Raw genomic sequence first — 26722 nt, 5'->3', positions numbered from 1 at the left:
ACAAGGTCATTAACTCCTCCTGAGCTACTGGAGAGTCACAAACTGAGTGGCACTCAATAGTGATGAGATTGGGACCTTCCAGCTATTCTATGACCTCCGTGGGGCTGGAGAAATGGCAGAGTGGATAAGAGCACTTCCTGTTCATGTAGGGGACCAGAGTTTGGTTCCCAGCTGCACACGGCAGCTCCGGCAGCCTCCTGTTGCTACGCTGTACTAGTCCAGAACCCGTGCAGCCACGCTCACATACACATAAAAATAACAAATAAACAAACTCTGAGAATCATTTACCAACTCCAAATTTACAAACAACTTAAATTCAGTATGAGGATAGAATCTACCATTTAAAATAATTTCCATGTATAAGCCATTTTGCGTTCTACACACTTACAAGCATACACACACTAATTTAAAAAAAACACCATTTTATATACAGTTATGTATTACAACCTGAGTCCAGTACATGTGCTAACAATCACCATAGAATTTGGATAACCTTCAATGTATCCTTGGAAGTAGCAGATATTCTGAAACACAAAGATAAAGTAAACAATATATCCCTCGAGGTAAACATAACGTTATCAATACTCAAAATCGTCAGCTATGTGCGTGTGTGTGTGTAAAATACCAGTTGTTTCCAAAGCAGATCTGTAAGATCAGTGAGTAAAGAGACGCACAATTCTCAAAAGTGACCTTATGGCTATATTTTCATATGGTCTCTCGGTCTCTGTCCTCTCTGAGAAAGTGTCTCACTATGCACGTTAGAGAAGTGAAATGAATCAAAAAGGGAACTTCTTTTTCAAGAGTATTTTGCGTGTGCTGCTATATTGGCTCCTGCAGAACCCTCTCACAGAAGCAATGATAACCCCAGGAACAGGGCCACTACGTCCAATGAGCATCTCACTAAGTGGATTTCCAAGGCTCTGCTGCAAGGGCTCCTCTCCACACCCCCATCTCCCAGGTTCAGGGAGGTGGCCAGGGTTTCTGAGGAAAAGAGAAGCAAGCCTTGGAAGAGAAAAAGATACAGAAAGAGGTCCCAAGATGCATGCTCAGGAGGGATTCCGGTACCAGCCCTTGAGCTGATGATGTAACATGACAGGGAGAGTCACGTGTTTTTCAGTGGCTGTCTCCACCCACCCACCTCAGTCCCCCCCACATCTTGTCTGTCTCTGAGGATAGGAAGCTTACAGAATGAAAATTCCTCTTCAGGGAAGGGTGGGCAGAATCCATCTGGATCCAACCTGATCAGATGACAATATCTAGTCTTTGTGTAGTGTCCATGGTAAGTGACCCACCCACCAGCAGTAGCCCTGATAGAAAGCACTGGACCATGGAAGAGGCAGAGAGAGGCCCGGGGCCCAGACTGTGTGAATGCTGTGTGACTTCCCCCAGGAGGTGAGCTGAGAATTTGTGAGGGTCCCAGTTGGATAAACTGGGCAGGTGAAATACAGTCTAGCATCTGTCTTTGGCTTTGTGGAACTGAACAGTGATCTCTCTGGGGTAGGATGATAATCTGTGGCTGGCAAGGGAATCTGGCAGAAGCTAAGCCCTGTGATGCTGGCTCTGGACCAGTTACTAGAACAAGACTGAAGATGTTTGAAGTTTATTTCTTATAGTGCTGGGATGTGAACCTAAGACCTCATGCATGCTAGGCAAGAACTCTATCACTGAGCTGGGGTTCCAAGCTTAAGACTTAAAACTCTTCAAAGATTCACAAGTATTTTGATTTGCATCATCAAACATGACCAATACGTGATTAAAAATATTAGCTGGTGTGATGGTGTATAACCTTTACTCTCAGCCATCAGTCTCTGGGAACTATGATTTTGTTCATTGAATTGGGGATACCTATCCACTGTGGGCAATCACTCCTCCCCGCTGGGATGCAGGGCTTTATAAATGAAGAAAGGGAACCAAGAGGTAGGATGCACCCATCTTCATTTTCCGTTTCTAACTGTGGATGTAACATGAACAGCTTCAAACTCCAGCTTCCTCACCATGATGAAGTTCAGCCAGGAGCCAGAACACGCCTTTCACCCTTTAGTCGCCTTTGCCTGGGTGTTCTTACCACAGCAGCAGAAAAGGATACCAAGCCACAAGGACCACGTCTAGTATTTGTTAAAATCTTAGCCTCTAAAAGTGATGGCATTACTATCTAGAAAATGAAAATGTAATGGGAAAAAAGGGGAAAGGAGGAGGGAGAGAAGGAGGAAGAGGGAGAGAGAGAGGAGGAGGAAGAGGGAAAGGAGGAAGGAGAGAGAGAGAGGAGGAGGGAGAGGAAGAGGGAGAGGAGGAGGAAGAGAAGGAGGGGGAGGAGGGAAAGGAGGAGAAAGAGGAGGGGAAGAGGGAGAGGAGGAGGGAGAGGAGGAGGGAGAGGAGGAGGGAGAGGAGGTAGCAAGCACAGGGCAGGGCAATGGCAATAATAAAATGCATTTCAGACATGGGATAGTTCTGTGGTTTGACCGACATTTCGGTTACTCTCCACCCTCCACTTTCCAATGTAGACATCACTAAACAAAGCGCCAAGTGTTTCAAATGGGTGGAAAATATAGTATTTTCCTAGATGTTCCTGAAAGCTTATGTGTTCTCATTTGGTCCTTGGGCAAAAACTTCAGAGAACAGCTTGGGGTTCCCATGTCTTCCCAGATATTCCTTCCCTGATTCAAATCCTGACTTTCACACATGACCACGTGTGCACCATTGGGAAACATTGTTGTCTGATTCAGTTTAGTAATCGCCTACTTAGTGGGCTGAGCACATGTCACCAAAAGGAGATGAGTAAGTTTGTGTCAGAGCTGAGGAGGACATCTTTGTGCCCCAAGACCATACCTCCCGGGCAGAGCCAGACGGAGCTCATACCTGAAACTTCTGCTCAAGGGGCCTCATGACTCCTGCGTTGTCGTAACTGTAGACTCTAAAGTTGGGAGGCAAGAATGCTCTGCAAAAGCCAGGAGAAAATGCACTTAATGGAAAAATTGCTTCTCACAGGTTTTACTCTTAAAAAGTTTATTACCAGACATTATTATCTCTAGGTGGGTTTGCAGAAACACATCTTTTACCTCTGTAAAGTTTCCCATACATTGTCAGAGCTATTGTTTGAAAGACACTCAAGTGATATTGTCTTTCTTTTGGCAACCAAGTAGACAAAGATGCAGAAGCACAGGCCATGGACGGAAGGAGACTTCCTGTTACAGACCATGCTGGACACAAATACGTAACTAAACTACCCTACAAGCAGTTGAGAACCGAGTCCCTAGCCCCCAGCAGCCCCTGTATTGCTAAGCCGCTGGGATGAAGGATGGGTAGATGTGCTGAGCCCCATGGAAAGACCCCGAAGGATCAGGCCGAAGCAGTCACCAAGTCATTCCCAAAGCCTTCATGTCCCAAAGACATGTGGGAGAGGATCATGGGAAATAAACCATTTCCAAAGAAAGCCCCCCCCCATGTCCCAGAGAGAGGTAGGAAAGGGTCAGAGGAGGTGACACTCACGAAGCGGGGTTCAGAACGGTGGGTACACACACATGGGAAGGTAGAGCCAAAGCCTGAATCTTAGAAGTAACAACGGTTAAATAAAAGTGTAGCATAAGGGGAAATTTCTCATGCTGGGTGGAGGGGTGAGATTTGTCTCAGAGACTTCCCAATCTTTTCAACACAAAGGTGGGGAATGGGGAAGCACAAATCGAGGCGCGGCAGCTGCGTGGGCCTATGACCCCAGCACCGGGGAGAGGGGGTGGGGAGTTAATGAGTACTGGGTCAGCCTTGGCTACATGGGAAGATTTTTTTTTCTTCTCTGAAGGAAAACAAGGGGACAGATGAATACCCCATAACTAGAAAAGCCCTGGACATAAAGTCATTGAAGTGTAGGTAATTACTAGCCACAGTAGGGAGTGAGAGTAAGATGGCTGACATGATGTGACAGTCACTTACTTTTGCATTAGGTTCAGGGTGTATGTTTTTCCTTCGATTTTGAGATTGTAGGTCACCTGGAAGGAGAATATAGTAAAAAAAATAAAAATAAAAAAAATAGGATGTGGGAGTTATAAAGTAAATCTACTTTTTGATACTATTTGAGGATGGTGTCATGGCCCCCCAGTAGAGCACAGCCCTCTGATAGCCCAGCTGGCCCGGAGGCTAAGCCTTATGCTTACCATTTATGGTCACGCTGGTTGTGAATATATATTTAAACAGTGGTTTGTTTTGCATAAATGTTGACTTCCATACGTTTTATCCTTCCATAGGTACACGGTCTACCTGCCTAAAGCAGAGTCTCAGACACAGTCCGCAGGGCTGCGAGCCCTGTGACTTTCACTGTTACCAACCCATCTGTCTCCAACACTGCTCCCCCGTGTGACAGTTCACTTTCCGAGGATGACCGAGTTTATCCATTCAGCCTATTACTGAGAATTAGATTTAATTTGTTTTACAGTGGCGTGCAAAGCGGCGATAGGTGTGCTGCAGATGGAGAATCTTTATTGACAACCTGGTGCGTTTGCAAGGTTACTTAATTTAAACATAACCTAGCTCAATCACCAGGACTCAAAAAAAAAAAAAAAAAAAAAAAACCTAATCAGTAAACAAAAACAGTAAATTTCAAACATTTGCAACTGGATGTGCACATTTACCTGATTGTGATCAGAAAATGATATTGTTTTGGTATCTTCTTTTTAAAAGAGATTTAAAGGGCTGGAAAGATGGCTCAGCGGTTAGAAGCACTGGCTGTTCTTCCAGAGGTCCTGAGTTTAATTCCCAGCAACCACATGGTGGCTCACAACCATTTGTAATGGGATCTGGCACCCTCTTCTGGTGTGTCTGAAGATAGCAACAGTGTAATTATAACTATAAATAAATAAATCTTTAAAAGCTGCTTACAAAAAGAAAAGAATATTGCTTAGTTTTCTTCTTTTTAAAAAAAGATGTAAAGGGCTGGGAAGAGGGTTTAGTGGTTAAGAGCACTGGCTGCTCTTCCAGAAGTTCTGAGTTCAGTTTTTAGCACCCACATGGTGGTTCACACCCATCTATAAAGGGATCTGATGCCCTCTTCTAGCATGTAGGTGTTCATGCAGCAGAGCACTCATGCATGAAATAATAAAAATAAAAACAAATATTTTAAAAGATTTAAAATTAAAAAAATTCTGTATGTTAGGTGGTGCATACATATGTATGCAATACCATAGGTGGCCAGAAGATGGCGCCAGATCCTCTGGAGCTGGACTTGTGGATGGTTGAATCCCCTAACAGAGTTGCTGGCTACCAAACTCCAGAGCGGCACCGGCTTTTTTTTTTTTTTTTTTTTTTTTTAATTAAACAAATTTATTTACAAAAAACAGATAAATGTACATATTTTAAAAGAATTTTTAAACTATATGAATGTATATAAATGTATATTTTTGTCAGTACTTGATTTTTTTTTAAAAGGCTTGATAGTGTGCATTGAAAACGTACTAGTTACAATGAGCATAAAGTACATGTAAAACCAAATACAACCAGCTCTTAAACACAGCCTTTTCTCCAGCCCCTGAAGCGCATTATTTTAACAATGTTCTCCACTATTAACTTGGATTTTTTTTGTTGTTATTTATTTCTCTGTTTGCTTATTTATTTAGACAAGTTGTCACCCTGTGGTCCTAGCTGGCCTGATACTTACTAATGCGGGCCAGGCTGGCTTCAAACTTAGAGTGACCTTCCGTGCCTCAGCCTCATAGGTGCTGGGACTACAGACACGAGTCACCATGCTGACTTAGTCTGAAATCATTAATATGTTCCATGTCTGAAAGATATTTCATTTTAGTAAATGAGTATATAATCAAAATTTATTAAAAACTAGGGAGCAAAGAAAGCATTTGTTTATTTTTTAAATTTTTGTTCATTTTTAATATTTATTTATTTATTTATTTATTATATATAAGTACACTGTAATTGTCTTCAGACACACCAGAAGAGGGCATCAGATCCCATTACAGATGGTTGTGAGCCACCATGTGGTTGCTGGGATTTGAACTCAGGATTTCTGGAAGAGCAGTCAGCCATTGCTCTTAACCCCTGAGCCATCTCTCTAGCCCCAATGCATTTGTTTTATTCCTCTCTCACTCCTGCTAACAGGCCTATTTGTTCACTTATTAAAAAGCTCTCACGGTGTGCCTTTTGTAGATGATTTAATTAATTAGTTAGTTAAATAATGCATCTGTGAGCACCCGCACACAGAGGCCAGGAACCTGTCCTGGGCGCTGGGCGCTGGGCTTTGGGCTGTCATCCTCAAGACTGAGCAAGTATTCTTTAACCCCCTGCCATCTCTCCAGCCCTCCCTCCCCCTGGTATTCAGATGTGTCAAAGAGTTAGGGTTTTTTTTCTTTTCTCCTTCTTCTTTCCTGCTTCATTTTATAAACCTGATCCAAGGACTCCATTTTAAAAACAATGTTTCAATGAATAAAATCATGCTCCTTTCCCCTTCCAGACTTCCAGTTGCTCCAGCTGAGTTCTGGTCTTCTCCCTTTCCATTGGCCATTTGTGTATCACACTGTAGTCTCTGCCTGTGAGTTTCACACTTGCAGTTGGCACTTTATTCTTCTGTGAGTTTCACCCACTTACACTTTAAGTATCTTCCTCTTAGGATCTCTAGTCTCTGCTAAGCACACTAATTGTGAATGTGCCCTGTGTCCCTTGAGACAGTAACTACAACAGCCTCTTTATTTCAGAGGAGCCAGCAGGTTCCTTACAGGGTAATAGGCATGCATTACCAAGAGAGACAATCTGAGTTTTGAATTTTACAGCTAAGACAATTGCTTTTTTATTTTGAAGTCTGCATGTTACAAATCAATACTGGTAAGCCATCCCAAGTTGAATTCTTGTTTGTTTTCTAATGAAAAAGAAAACAACTATTTTTTTTAAATGGCCCCTTTAACTTAAGGATTGAAGTTTCATAAACACACACATTCCTTTTCAAAAGAATGTATAAAAATTTACAAGCTTCACTCTACAGAGCTACCGACAGAGAAATGCCAAGGGCATATGAGCATTTAATGACCAGACCATTTGTGACCCAGCCACAAAGGTTTGCTACTTCAAGAAACACAGCTCACAAACGATTCTAGAATGTACTTAAAACGAAACAAAAGCCAGCAGGAAAACAAACAAACAAAAGAAAAAAATCTTAAGAGCCTTTGGTGGATCAGGTCAATTTGCGAATATTCAAAAGCACCGAAGGACATGGGGCTGAGAAACCCAGTATCATCAGCAGCATTTTCCCCCCTAAGCATTGTTAATGTTGGCAAAAACAGGATATGCCTATAAAATTTAGTGAGTGAGCGCGGATGAGAAATATCAAGGTAACCTCTCGACAAGAAAAATATTCGTGCGCCTTCTAAGTTGTAAGCAAACCGGTATTTAATCACCTGTGTTTCGTAGCCTTCGCTTGTGACAGACCGGATTTTCTCTGGCACCGTGACTTGCACGTGTAATTTCTCACGAGCTGCAAGGTGCAAAAGGCATTTCTCAGAGCTACACCCCTTGCACACGGAGAACCGTCATCCTTATCCCATGAAGCATCATCAACCTGAAATCGGATCTAAAACTGGAGGGTTGGAGGAGCCAAGCCTGGGGCCACCCCATCCCCCATTATCTCATTTCTTAGGGTCCTCCAGCCTGTTAGAAACTCCCATGCACCCGTTTCGCGTTTCAGCTGTGGTGAGTTGGTGGCTTGTTCAGGGGCGATTCTGGGGTGTTTAAGTGCGATTCTGGGACGCCCAAGGTAATATGGAAGGAAAGAGGAGCCAAGGTGGCCCCCAAAGGCCCCAGGACAGGTTGTTACTCACTGCCTTCGGTTTGGGGCTCGCTAAGCCCGCCGAGTCTACTCAGCCCGCTCAGCAGAAGCAAGATGAGCCACATGGCCCGGCCTCCTGGACCCCCAGCCCCAGGGAATGGCCGTTGGCCCTCTCCAGGGCAGTTGGGGGCGCGAGGTGAGGGCTGTGGGCAGGTCAGCTGTGCGCTGGGAGGCTTTTGTGCTGCTCCGTGAAAGCTGGTGGGTTTTGAAGGACTTGCTGGGCTTGAATTCTGAGAGTAAAGGAGGAGAAAGGGAGGATAGGCTGTCCGGGGAGGCAAAACTCCCTCGGGGGAGTCAGAATCCATGGACCAGCCAAGCAGCAGAAAGGTTCACACGTACTTACGCGAAGTTTCAATTCTTTTTGTTTTGTTTTGTTTTTTGACTCTCTCTCATAGTACTTGGCATATATTTGGATAGTGTCAATCATAGGTGGACAGTCTAACATTTAAGGAGCCAAACCAGTGTGACTATAACTTAGATCAGCGCTAAGGCAAAACCACCAAACCTCTGGCTTGTTCTCTGACAAGTCTCACCATCACAGACTAGCTTTGTCTGCCTCGATTGAACTTTCCCCAGGGAGGATGAAACACTGTATTCCTTCACATCTGGATCCCTGGGTGGTTTCATCCACAGCAGCAGTTCCCCTTTGGTGCACACCGCACACTGAACGCAGCACCATGTGTTTGGTATTGTGTACGAACATCCCTGTGTGTGGTTTTGGTTTAATGCTGAGGTATTCCTACTGAGTTTACTCCCAGGGGAAAGTCACCAGACCAAAGAGTTATGTCTTGTAAATACTTCTGAGGAATCCTTCAAGATTGTGCTCCTAATTTACACCCCACCAGAAATGTGTGAAGATTCTAGATTCTCTGTCTGCACTGCTTTGGTCAGCTCTGTTAACTTCACACAGCCTAGAGTCACCTGAGGAGGGAGTCTAATCTGAGGGATTGCTGAGATCAGATTGGCTGTGGTGTGTCTTGGCGGAGGGGGTGGGGAATGGGGGGTTGGGAGGTGGTCTTGATTGTTCATTGATGTAGAAGGGCACAGCCCACTGTAGGTAGCACCATTCCCTGGGCTGCTGGTTCTGAGCTGTATAGGAAAGTTGGCTAAACATGGGTTTGGGAGTGAGCCAGCAGGCAGCATTTCTCTGTTGTTCTGTTTTGTCTAATTGAGTTCCTGCCCTGACTTCCCCTAAGGCACTGTGACCTGGAAGTGTGCACGAGATAAATCCCCTCCTTCCCTAAGTTCCTTTTGGCCATGGTGTTTGTCACTGTGACAGAATGAATGTAACTAGAACAAATGTCTGTCCTTACTTTTTCTATTTTTTTTTAGTTTGAACTTATTTATTTCTGGCAGATAAAAACTTTTCTGTGTTTATGGGCAAATATATACATACATACATACATATATATATATATATATATATATATATATATATACATACATACATACATGTGTGTATGGGCAAATATATATATATACCCATGTGTGTATATATACCTGTATATATAATATGCATACACATGTGTATATATATAATATGTATATACATGCATATATAAATAAAATACCCTCGTGGACAGTGACCTCTTTGCCAGTTGCCTCCTTGAGATGCTGGCCCCGTCTCTAAGTGGGCTGCTTTGCTTCTCTCTCACTGTACAAGGAGCCTGGGAATGGATCCCTTTGTTGGAAGTAATGTCTGTAAAACCTGTGTGTACTCTTTGCTTTTAATAGCTTTCTGTGGATGGATTTCATCATGGATAGCCAATTTACTGAAATCCCTCTGAGTGTGTCACTGTTAGGTTTTGTCATCTTTTTGGAATCTTTGTCTCCAAATTTAATGAGATTATTGCCGTTTTTTTGTTTTTGTTTGTTTGTTTGTTTTTTCTGCCATGAACAACTCACCAGGATTTTGTGTCAGAACCGTGCTTGCCCAGTGGAGGTTCTGGAGCAGCAGTCTCATTGTGCAATACCGTGGGGTCCCCCACACCCCCGCCCCCCAGCATTTGTGAACAGAAGGGCTAAGAGCTAGGCTTTTCCTTGTCACAGGACAGGTTTTACTGTGGATCTAATTTCTTAAAAATACCCAGCTGGTCTCCAGCGGTGCCAGTGTGAACCCCTTTATTTCTGAAAGTTTTTATCCATTTCCCCCCTGAGTTTTGAAGTGTATTTGCAAAAAAAAAAAAAAAAAAAAAAAAAAAAAGTAAGCATCCCTCTCTCCTAGGTCAACCTTTTAAAGGCTGTAGCCTACACGGATGATCTTTTAAAAAAATAGTCTTGATACCATGATTTTTCTCTTTACTAGTGGTCAGTTGTTACTGAATTAAAAAATTATGATGAGGACCCAGTCAGATTTCTCTCTCGTGTGTTGATATTTCCCGTCTGTTGACTTGATGCTTGTTTTGATTGGCTGTGCTTTTTCCTTTTCTCCTAGCTGCTAAAAATGAAAGCTTACAGATTTTTTTCAAACACTTGCCTTTTCCTTGTGTCATTTAAATGTGCCAATTTCTGCTCCCCCCCCCCCTGCATTGGCTTCATGATCTAAGTATCACATTCTGCACACCCCGTATTTTATTTAGCGACACCTCATTTCATTAATATTAGGTCCTAAGAGTTTCTAATTTTAGTCATTTCTCCTTTTTCTCGTGAATTTGGCTTGCCCACACTTGTTGCATAAACTTTTTAATGTGGACGTTTTATTAATTTTTTTCTAGTATTTTTTGAGTATTTTTTTTTTAAATCTGCTTTCATCCAGGTTATTGGTCTTTAGTTTTTATGTCTCTGTTGGCTTCTGGTGTCAGGGTCGGTAATGCTGATCTCACTGGATGAGTCTGGAGAATTTCCTGATGTCACTTATGTTTGATAGTTTAATGGTTGATATTAGTTCTCTTAGGAGTCAGGGTAGCTGTCAGCAGTAAAGCTACTTGGTCCTGGCCTTTCTCACCCGGCAGCTTCTTCTTCCGACTGATTTGAAACCCCCACTGTGTTGTTTGCCTGCTCAGGTTTTCTGCTTCTTCGGGGTCCACTCTGGGTTGCTGCTGTGGCTCGTTTATCCACACCCCCAGGCCCACCGGCATCTTGATTCTCACTGTTTCTGATCTTTCTGGAGACCAGTTACTCAATGTCTTTTTAGTCCCTGAGTTATCAGTTGAGTGCCAATCCCCTTACCGTAAGAGTTTGTCCGTTTTATGTTTCACCAAGAGCCAACTTTCTTTCACTCATCCATTGAATGCGTGCTTTTTAGGTCTTAAGCTTCGTTTTAGGGATTAAACCTTAATCTTTGAACTTGGTTGTAATGGTATCCTTTGGCCAGTATAGCCTCAAATCCACAGAGCCCTACACATAGCTGTTCTTAGAATACTTACGTGACTCTGTCTCTTCACGCACTTAGGTTTTAGTGTGTACTCTTTTTCTCTTAATATGCTGCTGATAATATTGGTATGAGCAATATGCAGACTAGTTTACCAGTTCTCAAGGCCTTGAACCATGGGTTCACTACGCTTTTAGGATAGCAATAGCTTCTCTATCAGTCTAACAGACTCAGTTTGGAGAGGGTACTCCTTTTGGAAATCAAATGGTATGACTCATCTCAGCTCACTGAAGGCAGCACCATCCCCCTCCCCTGGATATGGGGCTGCCTTGCCTTTTCCAGAGAGAGAGAGAGAGAGAGAGAGAGAGGACTACACTGGGGCTGACAGATGGTACAGCTCAGCCATTGAAGAGCACTGGCTTGTCGCCTCTTCCAGAGGTTTTGAGTTCAATTCCCAGCACAACCACATGGTGGCTCAGGGCCATCAATAATGGGATCTGATGCCCTCTTCTGGCCTGCTGATGTATGTGCAGACAGAGCACTCAGATACATAACTAAATCTTTTTTTTTTTTTTTTTTTTTTTTTTTTTTTTTTTTTTTAAAGACTTGTTTTATAGTAAAAAGCTTTGGAAAGACTCCAAGCAAATCTACTTAAAAGTGGCACCCGAACCGCTCTCTGCCCCAGTTAACCCCCTGGCTGCCAAAGCTACAGCAGTTTGACTGTGGCCCAATGTCCCCCAGAGCTGATCATCAGGATACGATCGAATTTTCTTACATAACCTAGAGACCTTTGCCCATCCAGCATCAGTTACGACCTTCAACCTTGCAAGCCTGGTTGTGTGTTTGCTTTGTTTTTGCAATGCTGTGGGCCCGACTCACTGGGCTCCAGCAGGTGGTGTAGGCAGTTTAGGAGGCTGCTTCTATGAGATTCTGGGGCCCAAAGCAGGACAGAGGGCAGACAACTGGGGGAAGACAAGATCAGTGAGACCTGGGGTCTCCCTAGATGTGACAAGGGAAAGAAGGAGATGTAAAGGGGGGTCGGGTAGAGAAGGAACAAAGCTCACTCAGCTCCAGTGTGCATCAGGAACCTCACAGACCGACCACCCACAGCATCCTTCAGGAAGGCTTCCTGGACAAAGCTGGTCCAGGTCACCTGGACACCCATGTGAGTCACCTGGAAACCCATGTGAGGCTTCTGTCCATCAGAAAGCAGTGCCCTCTCTGAGCAGTTGCCTGGTAACTAGAGCACCGAGGTGTTAGCTTTATTGAATGAAGGTTCCTCCTCTCCAATCAGCTGCTTCAAAAAGGGCAGGCTTGGGTCTGGCTGCATAGGCACAAACTGGGCTGCCCCACACCTTCCTGTTGGGGTGCGATCTCTTTGATGGTACAGTCCTCCTCAAAAGAACTAGACATACACTTTCTTCCGGATTTAGAACTGCATCATTCCTGATCATTTTCATCTAAAGAAAACCACAGGCTGGTGAAGAATGAGGCTGCTGGCTGCGGATAAGGCCACGCCCAGAAATGTGTCCCCAGCAGAGGCTAAATCTTGGAGGTCACGGGTGGCTTCTGGATTTCAGTCTGCAGCCAGTTGATGAGAATCTGGTTTACCTCTGCCGGTCTGGAAGGGGGAGAAAAGGCAGGTCTGACCCGCTGACCTCACCAAGGCAGTGTGATGGGAAAGCCCGGCACACCTGAGCACTCATAGGTCAGGTGACCAGGGGATTATGCCCTTCACACCCAGGGACCCCAGCCTCCTTACTTCTCTATCTGCGTCCAGTGACCACAGTCTTCGATGTGTTCCCTTTTCAGGAAGGGGATCTGAAAGAAAAGCCCATGCCGAAAGATAAGCAGCGGAGCGCTGATAGGGCTTGTTTGGGGTCAGTGCAGCGCACGGCAGAGCCCATCTGGGAGGGGACCCCGTCCTCTATGCTTCCCATAGACCAGTTCTGGAGGACCCTTGTGTTATTCAGGATGGGAAGGAGGAGTGACAGGGAGACCTTACCAGTGTAGGGAGAGGGAGGGAAGCTGGGTCAGGGCAGATGTTTAGCTGACCTCCATCCTGCCTCATGGGGATGTCCTCCACGGGGCACCAGTGTTCTCTTCGAGGGACACCCTGATACCCACCACGCATGGTAAAGCTCTTACCCATTTTTCCATGTTCTTGGACATTTCAGGACGGAGTACAATGTCCTTCTCAGCTGTGACCATCAGGGCAGGGACCAGGATCTGGGGAAAACAGGTAGTAAGGGAAACTGTCACTCAGGTACCCCGATGCCATCTGTGCCCAGAGAAAGATGCCTTGGGTACCTGTCACTAACAGCCCCCACCCCCACCTCATGAGAAGATGTTTGCCCTGTCCTGTCCTCTGCCTCCACCAAGCTCTTCAGAGATGGTTCATCAGAATCGGATCTAGCAATGCAGTGCGCTCTGTGTGTGTGTGTGTGTGTGCATGTGTGTTAAAAGGGTGGGAGGAGCTGACCTTGTATGAATCTCAGCTAACTCATAAAGCTGATTCAATGCCACCAGGAAGGAAGACAGATATCCTTGGATGAAAAACAAATCTCCTTTTGATTTAAAAAGCCGTGCCAGGAGATGGGGAGATGATTTAGAGGTTCAGAGATTTGCCGTTCATGTGGAAGATCCAGGTTCTATTCCAAGGACGTGGATTCGGTTCCCAGTGCCCACGTGGCAGCTGGCAACCATCTGTAACTCCATTTCTTGTCACTATGATGCCTTCTTCTGGGCTCTGAGGGCACTGTATGTATGTGTGTGTGTTTGTGTAAAGTCTGTGTCTGTATATGTGTGACTGTTGTGTGTGTGTTTGATGTTTTTGTGTAAAGTCTGTGTCTGTATATGTGTGACTGTTGTGTGTGTGTGTGTGTGTGTGTGTGTGTGTGTGTGAGGTGTGTGGGGCGGGGGTGGGGTGCGTGTGTAACAGGGGGTCACAGTGCTCACCTTTCTTCCCACTCCCTTACAGCTCCACTTCCAGTTTCTTTCTATGTTCCGATACCAGTTCAGAGGACCTCTGAGGAAGGGGTCAGACAGTAACACAGGTCAACACCCAGGACTTGGCACTGTTGGCCCTCATCGACCCACACTATCCAGAGACAACTGTGTCAGGGGCAGCGAGTGCTGCAGGACACATGAGCAGGATTCCCAGACACACGTTGCCTGTCCACAGCTCCTGCTTCCTCAGCAAGGCCGATTACCAGACCCTGCCACCAGGCTGGTGCTCTGACAGGATTTGGGGGCAAACAGAAGCTGACCCTACAGGGGTCCTCATCTTCAAGATATGAACCAGAGGGTGGAACTTGGGGCAGCCCATTCACACCCAGAAGCCACTCTCCTGCCCCAGGAAGCTCAGCGAGAAGGAACATGGTGGATGAAAGGTAATGAGAAGGCATCACATTTGGGTTCATTCACATGGCTTTTGCTTCTCTGAGGACAGAATGCAGAACTTCCCCAGTTCTTGGAGGAGTGCTGGCCACAAGTCAGTTAAAAACCTCTGCCTTCTAGGGAAGCCAACATCCACAGGAAAGAAACACGCCAGAAACCCCAGAGGAAGCTCCACACCACAGGCAGTGAGCCTCCTGCACTGTGGAGCTCACAGTGGCTGTGGTGGGGGTACCACCTCCACCCTCCCAACGGCAGACCAGCCCTCCACTCTGTCTGGGGTTCCCTTATTTTTTACCTGAAGCCAGACTTCTTGAACTGCTGTACGTAAAACTGGATTTCCTCCTCAGTAGTAATTCTGCTGAGCCCGGGGTCTTCTGGAGTATTCACAAGGATCCCCCCTGCCAAAAAGACACCTGTGTCCTCTCCCGCTGTGGGCCACTAGTTCTAAAGCTACCATTCCCTGCTGATACTGCCCCATCTGAATTTGGAGTGAAGGCTTCATGTCCTTTATGTCTGCCCATCTGCCCTTTCTCCATTGAGTTCCTTAGGGCTTGGTTCTGCCCTACTGTGTGGGGGTCTCATTATAGAGCACCGTGTTGTCTTCCGAGGTATGCAGTGTCTTCCTGGAAGACACTGTCCTGGGGTGCCCTGGGGACAAACATCATTTTTATTCTTCAAGCCTTGATGGTAAATGTCAAGGAGTTGGAGACCAACTGGTGCTCCTGTCCTGTTGGGCCCTGGTCCTATCGGAGCACCCCCTCCCACCTGCATATTACTGCTGATCTGCCTCCCTGGACAACCTTGAGGTCTCTGTGGGTAACACCCCAGCCCAGGCCTCCCCAGCCAGGCACCCAGAACATGAAATCAACAAACTAGTAAGGGGCTGAGTAAGAAAAGAAGGTAGGCAAGGAGGTGGGTATCTTCAGAGAAGAGCTCTAGCTAGGGTCAGGTCCCAGCTCACCAACCTTCTGAGGCTCATTTTTTCTAGTTGTAATGAAGATACAGATTATTATTAAGATATCATTGTTATTAAGATACAAATGAATAATGGCTAGAAGACAGTGTTGGGGTGAAGCAAGCATTTGTGGGGTCAGCACTGGATGTGGGGGCCTCGGGGAGGAGTGGGCTTATCAGGGTGACTGAGATGATCCTAGGAGCGGGAGCAGTGACCAGAACGGGACATTGGGGTGGAAGGGCCGGTGGAGATGTAGGTGGGATCTAGTGCAATCTGCCTCGAACACACTGGTGTGTGCCGCAGCCAACTCTCCTTCCTGGGTGGGGTCCTTACGAGAAAGGTGACTACTAAGAGGAAACCTAAAGGCATTCCTACAATTCCACCATCAGAGGCTTGTTCCAGATACTCTGTCCAAGTCCTCAAAGCGTCATAGGACTTTAGCACTCAGCTCCCTAAGGGGTAGACTAGGGTCACACCATTAATCATTAGGGGACCTTTGTTGGGCATGTTGAAGCTCAGAACAGCAAGGCAAGCTTAGGGCTTCCTCCCAGGCAGAAGGGACAGGACTCCATTCGAATTAGCATTCTGCAGATGTGGTCCTGCTGTCCCCTCCCTCCCAGGAGTACCTCTTACCCATTTCAGTGGCTTTATGCACAGTGAGGAAACCCTGTGAAAAGAGAAGTTAGAGAGGATGTTGTGAGGCACTCAGAGCAAACCGAAAGGCGTCCCTACGATCCCATCATCAGAGGCCTGCCCTTGCAGGTACACAGATTTGAATTTCCACAGTTTGTATGATCTAGAAACTTCTGTGGCATGAAGCAGAGAAGTGAGCCTGGGTCGGTACTGCTGAAGAATGTAGAACAAATAAAGTTGGTACAGGTTAAATGTCACTAAAGATAAGCTCACAAACCAAAATTATAACACACACACACACACACACACACACACACACACACACACATGCACATTTTGAACACACATACACACAGAAACATGAACACATATACATGAACACAGATGTACATGCACACACACACACACACACACACACACACACACAGCCCATCTCCCACCTCTTACCATCTCATCATTGGCTCGGAAGAAGCTTTTGAAAGTCCGATACAAGTTCTTTTCCAGTTCAGCCTCGGCCACGCCCTAAGACAGTCAAGAAAGCAAAATTAAAGATCCCTTCAAGATGCCCTGGAGACCATAGCCTCCTCCCATCTGACCAAAGACCAGGGGGCCTTAGCTTATGTTCCCATCTAGTTCATTTAACACTTTATTAGAAGTACGTTTCTTGGATTTTTTATTGTGATATCTGTGCCAGAAAAAGTCTAAAGCAGAATATAAGATACTAACAGGGGTGCTTCCAGGAGGTGGGTCTATGGGTAATGCCCAGATTCCTGCCATGAGGTATGACTTGCAGTGATCAAAGAGGCTGATATAGATTTAAGGTGGTGGCCAGGCTCTGAGGACGTAAGTAGTGAGCTCTGTTCCTAGCTTCCTTTAACAATTCTCAACTGACTGTAGGACCTTCAACCACCTTCAATTTGGTCCTAAGTCGCTACAGACTTTTAGAAAGCCATCAGGGCTATCTTCGCAAGGACAGGGCATCGAATTTCCTTTGTTAGGAGCTGGGACACATGTCCTTGGTGGCGATAAATTACCAGGTTCTTCTGTCTCTTCAGAGTGTTATTACAAGTAATTGCTTATCTATTATAGGCTACGGCAAGCTCTTAAACTCCCTGCGGTCCAGATGCCAGGCTGCAGGAACGAGGAACGAGTAGGTAGAGGGGAACACAGACGTACAGAACTGTCTCTTCTACTTCTCCTCTGAATCACCCTTTTAAATCTAACACACACAATTAGGAGTTTATCTACAGCAAAACAGAGTTGCCCCTGCAATGCAGAGGCGGGGTTGTCCATTGTGAATAGAGTTAAATATCATAAATATTACATCTGGAGTTTCTTGGCACAATTCATCTTGTAAATACTGTCTAATTTCACGATGTGCTAAAGAGTTTGGGGTAGGGGGGAGATCGGGCAGGTGGCAAACACATTATGAATAAGCAGCAAGGACCAAAAAGCAAGTGACAGTTGACCCTGATTGCCCAAAAAGTAACAGCTTGTTTTTACTGGGAACACTGGAGCTGGACCATGAGTAGGACTTGGCTGTGCAGATGGAGGAAAGGGGACGAGGCTCGAGGAAAGAGCTGGGAAGCATAGCCTTGCTGGCCCAGAGGATGAATAACCTTGGTAAGAATTGCATGTGACATGCCTCTCCCACGGGAGGGCTAGAGAGACAGCTCAGTTTGTAAACCTTCAGATGAATCAGATGATGTAGAAATCTCAGTTCTTCTTGCTCTATGCCTGCCTTGATGCTGCCATGCTTCCCACCTTGATGATAATGGCCTAAGCCTCTGAACCTATAAGCCAGCCCCAGTTCAATGTTATTCTTATAAGAGTTGTCTTGGTCATGGTGTCTGTGCACAGTAGTAAAACCCTAACTAGGACATTAGCCTTCAGAAATTCTAGAACATCTTGGAGTTACCACAGAACTGGGTAGTGTGCATTACCTTTTGTGGGTAAGAGTCTCACTTTTGCTAAATCCTCAATAAATCATTGGTGAGTTGATTACGGGTCTTGTCGATCCAGGCTTGGCTTTGGGAACATCTCCTCATCTGGGGAGATGCTTAGAATGCAGGTCCTTAGCAACATCCTCCAGTGGACCCATACCCTAGGCACAGATGATAGTCCTTGCCCCAGGCAGAGAGGGTCACATACCATCTTGCATACACTAACCATCTTTCCGTCCATATACTCATGAGCTTCAGCCAAACATGAAGTCTAAAGTTGGTAAAGAACAGAAGCCAAAGGTCTGACTGGGCCACAGAGACACAGAGAGCACTAGCCAATAGTGACCACAGCTGATGACATCATGCAGTTCCTACAGCTGCCCAGAAATAACACGAGCACAAAACAGGACCAATAACAAGGGCACTCCTATGGCTAATGATTTTTCCCACCTTGCTGGTACATGAAAAAGGTGAACTTTCCATCAGACACACAGGAGCTCGCAAAACAAACACACAAACAAAACAAACAACCCAACCAATCAAACAAACAAAAACAAAAACAACTACCACCACCATCAACAAAAAAATCCAAACCAACCAAACAACATAACAACAACAACAAGATTTTGAAAGCCTGGCTGGAGTCAACATCTCGGTCATATTCCTTCTTTGCACCCTCACCTGCCCTCTTTTCCATCCATCGAGCGTTTCCTGAACACTCACTATTGCCTTTCTTTGTCAATAGGAAGAAAAAATCAGGATGAAGCAAGGCGAGACGCATGTGGGGCTGGGGAACTGCCCGAGGCAGGATGAGACTGAGAAAATGAAGGGAACAGGAAGAGAAAAGAGAGCCTCACTTCCCGCCCTCGCTTCTATTTCCATTTGGCCAAGAGTCGAGAATGTCGCCCAAGAAAACGAAATCACTGTGAAGATGCCCCCCCCTTCCTCAAAGGCAGCCCAAACAAGAGCAGCAGAGCCGCTCATGGACCCCACCTGCTTGAGGCCTCAACACACGCACCTTGCACCTTTGAGTTTAACCTCAACTGTGTCTCTCTGTCAGTCACAAACATGAACTATGTACTACACAAACCACCCGACAGTGATACCACCGCAGTAAACCATATCAGCTCATGAGTGTCAGTACTGGGCTTGGGCCACATGTGTTAGATTCTAAAGGTCATCTTGGGCTCAGGACACAGAAGGAAATGTTCCTTCCTAGCAAGGCTGACAGAACATTTGTTTATTGTGAAAACGAAGCCTTTCTGTGCGTACCCCAGAACACAAGCCCTCTTATCTTCTCCAGTTCTGGTCCCCACCTTTATCCCCTCTCCCCACCGTCCCGATAGACTTTTCCCCTTGGTGGGCAGAAGTATTTACTTGTGTGTTCTCTGAGTCTCACCGGCTCTTGGCTTCTGTTTACTCTTCTAAGCAGTAGATGAGAGAGAGTCTCATCAAGATCCCTGACCCTGAAATGTGCTCACCGCCAGCAGCTGCTTCTGGGGTGAGGTCGGCTCACGATCAATAAGAATCCTGACTGAGGTCGACTCACAGGCCGGGCAGGCTCTCATCCATCACTGTGGATCTACAGCCTCTCAGTGCTATTTCCTGCCTGGCATTCATCACCTTGCAGAAGGCGAGCATTGATTCTTCACTGTAACCGCAGCCTACACAGGAGTGGGCTCATCATTAACAAGCCGACATGGCACTCATCAAAACTCTCCAGCTGCGAATTCAGCATGGGGAGGATGATCAATATCCTCACCTCTTCCCTGCAAGGGCAAAGATACAGACTCAACCTACCTCCAGGGGCATGATGTGCAGTACCAAACAAGATGACCTCGTCAAGTGTTCAAGGACTGAGGACCACGTGGCTTTATGCATGTGGCTGTAGGGTCCTCCTTTCTGAGAACATTGATTTAGCCCTACTGTACTCCAGGGCCACCCACCAACGCTGCAAGAGCCAAGTGAGATCTGGCCCTCAAGGTGAACCAGGATCACACACACAGCAGCGTGGGATCAAGGAGGTAGAGCTGTTCTGCGGTGGTGGAAGGAAGCAGGGCTTCTTGAGGAAGGGGGGATTCCTGAAGGAGTCATGGCTTCTGGGAGAATTCCAGACTTGCTAAAACAAGGAAGTGGCAAGCAAGGTGCCTGCTCGGTTCAGAAGTCCACAGTACAGCTTAGCTGGTGCTCAGCTGTGTAGTTCATTGGTTAGAGTGCATTGGGGATGGACTCTTGTTATCTCTGATCATGTGACTTCTGGGGTTCTCAGAAAGCCCCTGTCAAATGTAGTGTCAGACCCCATCACAAGGATCACCATAGTCCAGGGCTTTCTGTGAAAGGCATCTTTTGTGGAACAATCCCACACTCCTTCAACATGCCTGTTGTGGGGCTCTTTGGTATTCGGTGCCATTTCACAAGGCTCGGTTGTCAAGAGCAGGGTATAAGGCAAGAGCCTGAGACCAAAAGTCTCAAGTGGGTACTCAGTACCCTGCTCCCCACATCGCAGAAGCAGCAGGAGCCAGCCTGGCACCATCTCCTGCTCCTCAGCCTACGGCCGCCTAGACAGACACCGAGGAATGTTCACCTACTCACAAAGAACCCACTGGATCAGTCTGCCTGAGCCTGTTTGCAAAGTCATTTCTAACTAATGCTTCAGAATATTTAAGAAGCAGAGACAAACTGAAAGAGGGAGGGAAGGAGGGAAGGAGGGAGCAGAAGAGAAGGAGGAAGAGGGAGGAAGAACACTGACGTCATCACTCTTGGTGTCCCACACTTACTGGTTCTTGAAAGTACAGCTGGTAATTAAAAACTGGGATAGCTTTGAGAACTTCCATGGGTGACACTTCTGGGTTCGGTGGCATGAACGGAGTGTTCAGACTGGCCACGGCCCTGCAGGGATAAACAACATTAAAACCACGAGCCTGTCGAGGAGACAGACATGGCTCAGAAAGAACATTCCGGGCCAAAGGAAGCCGAAGTGGGAAAATGACAGGAAGCCTCATTGTGGAGGTGGGTGGGAGAATAGATGGCGTTAGAACTCTGATTCCAAACCTAGTGGGGTTACCCATGTATGCATATGTGGGAACACACACACACACAGACACAGACACACAGACACACACACAGACACAGACACACAGACACACACACACACACACACACACACACACACCTTTCTGGGAGTAATTGGAATCAATCCCTACAGAAATAAAGGTTAGGGAGCCTAAGACTGAACATGGGAGGAACTGGAGACCAGGGCATGCTGGGATGTCTCACTCAAGTCTATTTGGGCAAAACCTCTTTTTGGCCAGTAAAATGTTCCAGATTTTTGTTGGGAAGAGATTAAATTGAGTAAAACAACACATACGGCCGTCTTTAAGCTACATGCCATGCTTCTGGCTATATTCCTGTTGACTTTTTTTCAACAGAATGTGTTCATATGTTGAATCTTTTAATCAGAATTTTATTTTCAGTTTAAACAAAACAGGAGAAAGAGGGAAGAAAGGTGTGTGTGTGTAGCAGCAATATACTCACTTTATAAGTGTTATACAAGGGATCAGGAGAGGTAGCTCAGTGAGTAACATGAAGATGTGAGTTTGAATCCCTAGGCCCCATGTAAAAAGCCTGCAACCTTCTGCACTGTGGGAGCAGAGAGTGGCAGATCTGGAGAGAACTCCCCAGGCAGACTAGCTGAAAAAGCCAGAGTTCAGGGAGACACCCTGTCTCAAGGAAACACGATAGAGACAGAGAAAGGAGGCTCATGTTATGTTTTAGCAAATGCCAGGTTCATTTTCAGTCTTTGAGGAAACCCTGTGTGAAGTGGGCTGCATCTGACTGAGTGGAGCACTCTCTGGTTCCGTTCTTCCAGGCCTCACCACGTGAGGAGTGAGGGCATTAGCTGTGGTGTGCAGAGGCTGTTGTCTATGTCCCTCTCACCCCGACACTGAGGCGGGGCGCTAACCAGCTTTCCAGCTCAACTGTGGGTGGCCGTGAGGTCCACTTCACCTGCTAGGGTGCAGGCTACCCCAAAGCTCCCAACAGAGCCCTGATAATAATGACTACAGATGTGTGGCAGTGGCCATGCCATGGGAGCTGTAGACCACACAGCATATCAGGATGTGGGTCTGGCTACAGGTTCTAGTTGTAACTTTGGAGTTGAAGAAACCAAGGCCGAGGAGGTGGTGTGAATGGTCACTCAGTCTTGGACAGAATTCTGTCCGGTCTCTCCCTCTCTTCCCCCCGTAACCTGTAGTTAAAATCCTTCTGTGTCAGCCTCCTAAATGCTGAGAACACAGCATGTACTTCAGTGCCCACTCAACGGCCACGTTTTCTGAATTTTGACCAGGATGAAGTCTCTCCTGCCGCTTAATGGTGTGACTATATGAGCCCCCAATCACCTCCTTATCCACCTACTCAGAGTTGGCCCTGAGCTTCTCCCACAGGACCCTGTCTCTGACATACTTGTACCTTGTCAGAGACTGTCCCTAGGAGCTCAGTAACTTAGTGTGTCTACCGTCCCTATTGCTTACTGTTGTCTAGCCGTTTTGCAGAGAAACCCACAGCCGTTCTTGGGGGGAACTCAGTCCAGCCTAGCAAACCCTAGTGCACCTGGCTGCTTACCTCACTCTCTCAGGGTAGAAGAGAGCCATGTTCCACACCAGCACACCAGCCCAGTCATGGCCAATGAACACTGCTTGAGGAATTCCCTAGAGAAACGAAAAGAGACATGATGAGGATGGACTCCTGGGCTGCGGGGTGAAGAGCCGAAGGTTCTCCTCAACAAGCCCAGCGACACCAACAGGAGCCCCCGGGAGCCCCTCAAAGGCACACACCACTCTTAACTCCATCTCTCACACACCCCCTTCCTCGGCCTCTGCAAATGACTAGTCTTTGAATTAATGCTCCTAGAAGACAAGGCCACCAGCCACAAGTTTCTTTTCTTTCTGTCTCCCTTCTCTCAAATGGATTTTTTTGTTTCTCCTCACCTTGTCTCTCTAAAATGACAACTTTCCTCTCCCTGCTCCAAGGTCATTGACTGTCTAAAATTCCACCCTTACTCCCTGGGGACCTCTCCTCTCTTAATTATCCACAGGAGGGAGATCTTTTCCCCTTTCTTCAGCTGTTGATGACATGGGTTCTCCTTGACTGAATATCTCCTGTACTCGGGAGCTGTGGAGGCATTCATATCCACACCTGGAGTCCTGTCACGCCTGTTATCCCAGTGGGAGATGATCTGCCTTCTACCACACAAGTGGTAAGTGATGGTCACAATTGTGACCCAGGTTTCCCAACACACACTAAATCAGGCTTGTTTCGCTGCTCCATCTTGCTGCCCATTTGGCCATGAGGCCTTTCAGATGCCTCCAGCCTCTGCATCCCCTCTGAAAGTGGCTCCTTGTCTCAGGTCCCTGTTGTCACCTCCCTAAGAGCCTTCACTGGGTCCCACCAGGCTCCAGCCGTCCCTTCTGTTTGAGGCCTATACTCACCAGGAGCAGCGCTGCCTGGCTCTCCTGGACCTCACTCTTCTGATGATTCTTAATATTGGGCACATCCTTTGCCATATTCTTCCCGTGTTTCAGTGAGCCTGGGATTCCTAAGCTATTTCCAACTCTGATCTCTCCTCTGCTTCTTATGACAGACTTTTCTCATAGCTCAGCCTTTAGAAACTTTCTACTTGTCTACAGGGAACAGATCTGTCCCAATTCCTTCAATTTCCACCCCTGAGGTAGGAGCACAGCTGGTCCAGGTTCCTCTTTAGGTCCTACCAGATCTGTGTGGGGATGGATACTCAACCCTACTGACCTGAAACCATGGGTCCCTCTTTCTAGTTGGAAACATTCTCAGCCAGCTAATAGCTGTGCATTAAGACTACACAGACTAAAGACTGGTCCATGCTCATTTAGATGGCCCCAACTCTCTGTCTCTGTCTCTGTCTCTGTCTCTGTCTCTGTCTCTCTCTCTCTCTCTCTCTCTCTCTCTCTCTCTCTCTCTCACATACACACACACACACCATGTCCAGACTCAGACTCAGTTCCGTGGAGTGGAGCTAACCATCACTCTCTCCATCCTATATCTAGTTAGTAATCTAGGCCCCACTGCTCCACGGCTTCTTGTTCTCCCCCTCCCCTGCCTGGCCTGGAACACTGATCCTCTTCAAACCACCCTGCAGTGTTTGCATCCCAGCCTAGCCCAATGCTGTGAGGCAGGGGCATGGCAGAGCAGTCTGGGGACTAGTACAAGCACTCTGCAGATTATGACAGATTACGGTGGCCACTGGCTTTCATTCCTGTGACTGAGTTTGACATTCTCAACAATTCGTCATCATGTCATGATCTGAGATTTGTCAGAAGGGACTCAGGTTTTAATGAGTTGTGAAATAAAAGCTTTAAAATTATTTCACCACATCTCCCCCTGATACTCAAGGCTCCTCTCTCTGGATGGAAGCCAGAGAGACTTACCTCCCCTCTCTTTAATGAATTGCAAGAAAGACCTACTCCAACCTCACCGCTGGCTATCTTTAGTTTTGGGGACAGATCCTCTCCCCTATCTCTGTCTAAAGCCCTTGTCTCCCCTCTCCCGGTCCTCTCTGTTCATAGTCACCAACGGTCATCCCCCCACCCCCAGGACATCCATCTCTCCTTTCATTATCAAGATTTATATGGAATTCTCTAGAGAGGTTGTTCTAAAGGGATGACTCACCAGCTTGTTCAGGAATGTCACCATCTCCTTAAAAAGAGCACACAGACACGGCATCAGACAGGTGAGGTGGATAGAAGGTTAGCCACCTGCCACGTACCGCACAGTGTCAGCACAAACCCCAGGAAAACTCATGTCATCGAGCCCCTATCCATTCCTGAACCACAGTGGTCCCTCTGTCTCCTGAGACCTCTTGCAGTCTCTGATGGAGACCATGGGCTCTGTCCCAGGGAAGCACACACAAACACCTTCATTTCACATGCTGACATTGCTTCTGGGAACTCACAGACCCTAAGACATCTCACCAGCACGGGTGACACACCCTGCTGAAGTTACCAAAGCACCTTCCCATATTTCAGTTCATCACATCAACTCAGAGTGAGTTCAGTGTCCTCTCCCGTCCCCACGAGCTGAGAATCACACTTGGGACCTGAGAAACTTGCAAAACGCACAGCCCCAGCCATTCACTGCATCTTTCACTGTGAAGGTTAAACCCCACGCCAAAAGCCACACACAGTAAAAGAACCAGCTGGGTGTAGACACATCTCCAAACCCCGGTGAACTTTAAAAGACACCATTGCTATGTTTCATCTAGCGTTCTCAAGGTGCAATCCCAAGGCTATGAATATACAGGAGGCTTATGGGTAGGACAAAGGCGCCCATCCTAAAATAAAAATCACTTATGTGTGTCGCGTCATTTTCAGAGGAGCCAAAAGGTGGCATCAACCCAAGTGTCCATCAGTTGGTGAAAGATGCAGAACATTAGGGGCACATACACAGAGGGAGACAAGTCACACACCAAAGGGTGGAATCGACTTATTTGTATCGCCATGGAAACTGTGATGGTAAAGAAAACTAAGCTGAGAGAGAGAGAGAGAGAGAGAGAGAGAGAGAGAGAGAGAGAGAGAGAGAGAGAGAGAGAGAGAGAGGCTCATCCTTAGGTCTAGAACAGTTGTCTATGAGGCAGTACGGAAGAATGGTTAATAGAGGCTGAGGCAGTGAACATGAAAAGGATGGACAGACAGAGAGACAGAGAGAAAATGTGATTTAATTTTATAAACAAGAAGTCCTCTTTATCAAAACATAAAACAACAACAACAACAACAAAAACCCTGCCAATATATTAATTCTGTTTTCTTCTCTGTATGTACGAGAGAAGGGTAGGTAAGTTTCAGCGGGCCTACTGTAGAGCAAAGTGACCATAATCAGTGATGATATGTTCTTGAAAAATGTCGGGTGAATGTCATGTGCTGCCACTGTGAAATGGTGATTGTGTGCGGCCACACATCCGTCAGTTACCAGGAGGCGACTGTTCTACAGTCGGTATTAAATGTCTCGTCATGCGTGACGGAATACACCGCTTGTCAATTAAAGATAAAATTTAAATGAAAGGAGAGCCCAGCTTTAGAAAAAAACTCCAAGTCACATGGTGAACTGTCACACAAATTTAGGAGTTGTAGCTGAGGGCAATGGTTTCGCAAGGCATTTGGGGATTTGTGATGAGAGAGAGCTTCACGGGTACCCAAAGACAAGCAGTGATGTGAGCCTTAATTCCATTTTCTCTGAGCTCATATTTGAAGCCAATTTCAGTGTTTAAAATGCAATTTTACATTCAGATCACTGTGGTGGTTTTTTCAAAAGGAGCATTATAAATATAAGTCACCCACTGTAATTAACCCCTTTAAAGGGTTAAACCACACTTGAGTAGGTTTAGTATTATCAGAGCTAAGAAACTCACCACCATCCAGCAGAAAACGTCCTCTGCCTTGGAGGAAAGCCCTGTACCCGGCAGGCCTCACTTTCCACCATGTTTCCCCTGTGTCTTGGCAGCCACTACTCCAAGTTCCCTCTTGAACTTAGATTAGCTGCATGGTGTGTGGCATTTGTAACTGGCTCCTGCTTAACTTGGCAGCTTCCACATCCACTCACGAGGGCACAGGGTCCATTGTTTCACTGCTCTGAGTGGCTGAGTG

General features: G+C 46.4%; 2 protein-coding genes across 2 annotated transcripts in view; both read right to left on the bottom strand.

Moving 5' to 3' along the window:
- ADAM2 (ADAM metallopeptidase domain 2) overlaps positions 1-7878 on the bottom strand; it is a gene marked incomplete at both ends in the record, with an annotated part of 34485 nt that extends 26607 nt beyond the window's left edge. Inside the window, 5 exons of the mRNA XM_080926460.1 lie at positions 448-524; positions 2857-2935; positions 3925-3980; positions 7386-7462; positions 7806-7878. Coding sequence (XP_080782586.1) covers positions 448-524; positions 2857-2935; positions 3925-3980; positions 7386-7462; positions 7806-7878 — 362 coding nt within the window. The remainder of the gene's footprint in view (positions 1-447; positions 525-2856; positions 2936-3924; positions 3981-7385; positions 7463-7805) is intronic.
- Positions 7879-12362: 4484 nt separating this feature from the next.
- Positions 12363-26722, bottom strand: part of EPHX2 (epoxide hydrolase 2) — a 33677-nt gene continuing 19317 nt past the window's right edge. Inside the window, exons 10-19 of the mRNA XM_080926461.1 lie at positions 24753-24779; positions 22674-22759; positions 20831-20942; positions 16558-16632; positions 16111-16144; positions 14818-14920; positions 14082-14151; positions 13272-13352; positions 12886-12944; positions 12363-12744 (exon numbers count right to left, since the gene is read on the bottom strand). Coding sequence (XP_080782587.1) covers positions 12666-12744; positions 12886-12944; positions 13272-13352; positions 14082-14151; positions 14818-14920; positions 16111-16144; positions 16558-16632; positions 20831-20942; positions 22674-22759; positions 24753-24779 — 726 coding nt within the window. The 3' untranslated portion in view covers positions 12363-12665. The remainder of the gene's footprint in view (positions 12745-12885; positions 12945-13271; positions 13353-14081; positions 14152-14817; positions 14921-16110; positions 16145-16557; positions 16633-20830; positions 20943-22673; positions 22760-24752; positions 24780-26722) is intronic.

This window comes from Micromys minutus, assembly GCF_963924665.1.
Source record: "Micromys minutus genome assembly, chromosome: 12".
Classification (NCBI taxonomy): Eukaryota; Metazoa; Chordata; class Mammalia; order Rodentia; family Muridae; genus Micromys; species Micromys minutus.
The sequence above is the reverse complement of the archived record's forward strand: the minus strand, read 5'-3'. Positions and strand labels throughout refer to the sequence as shown.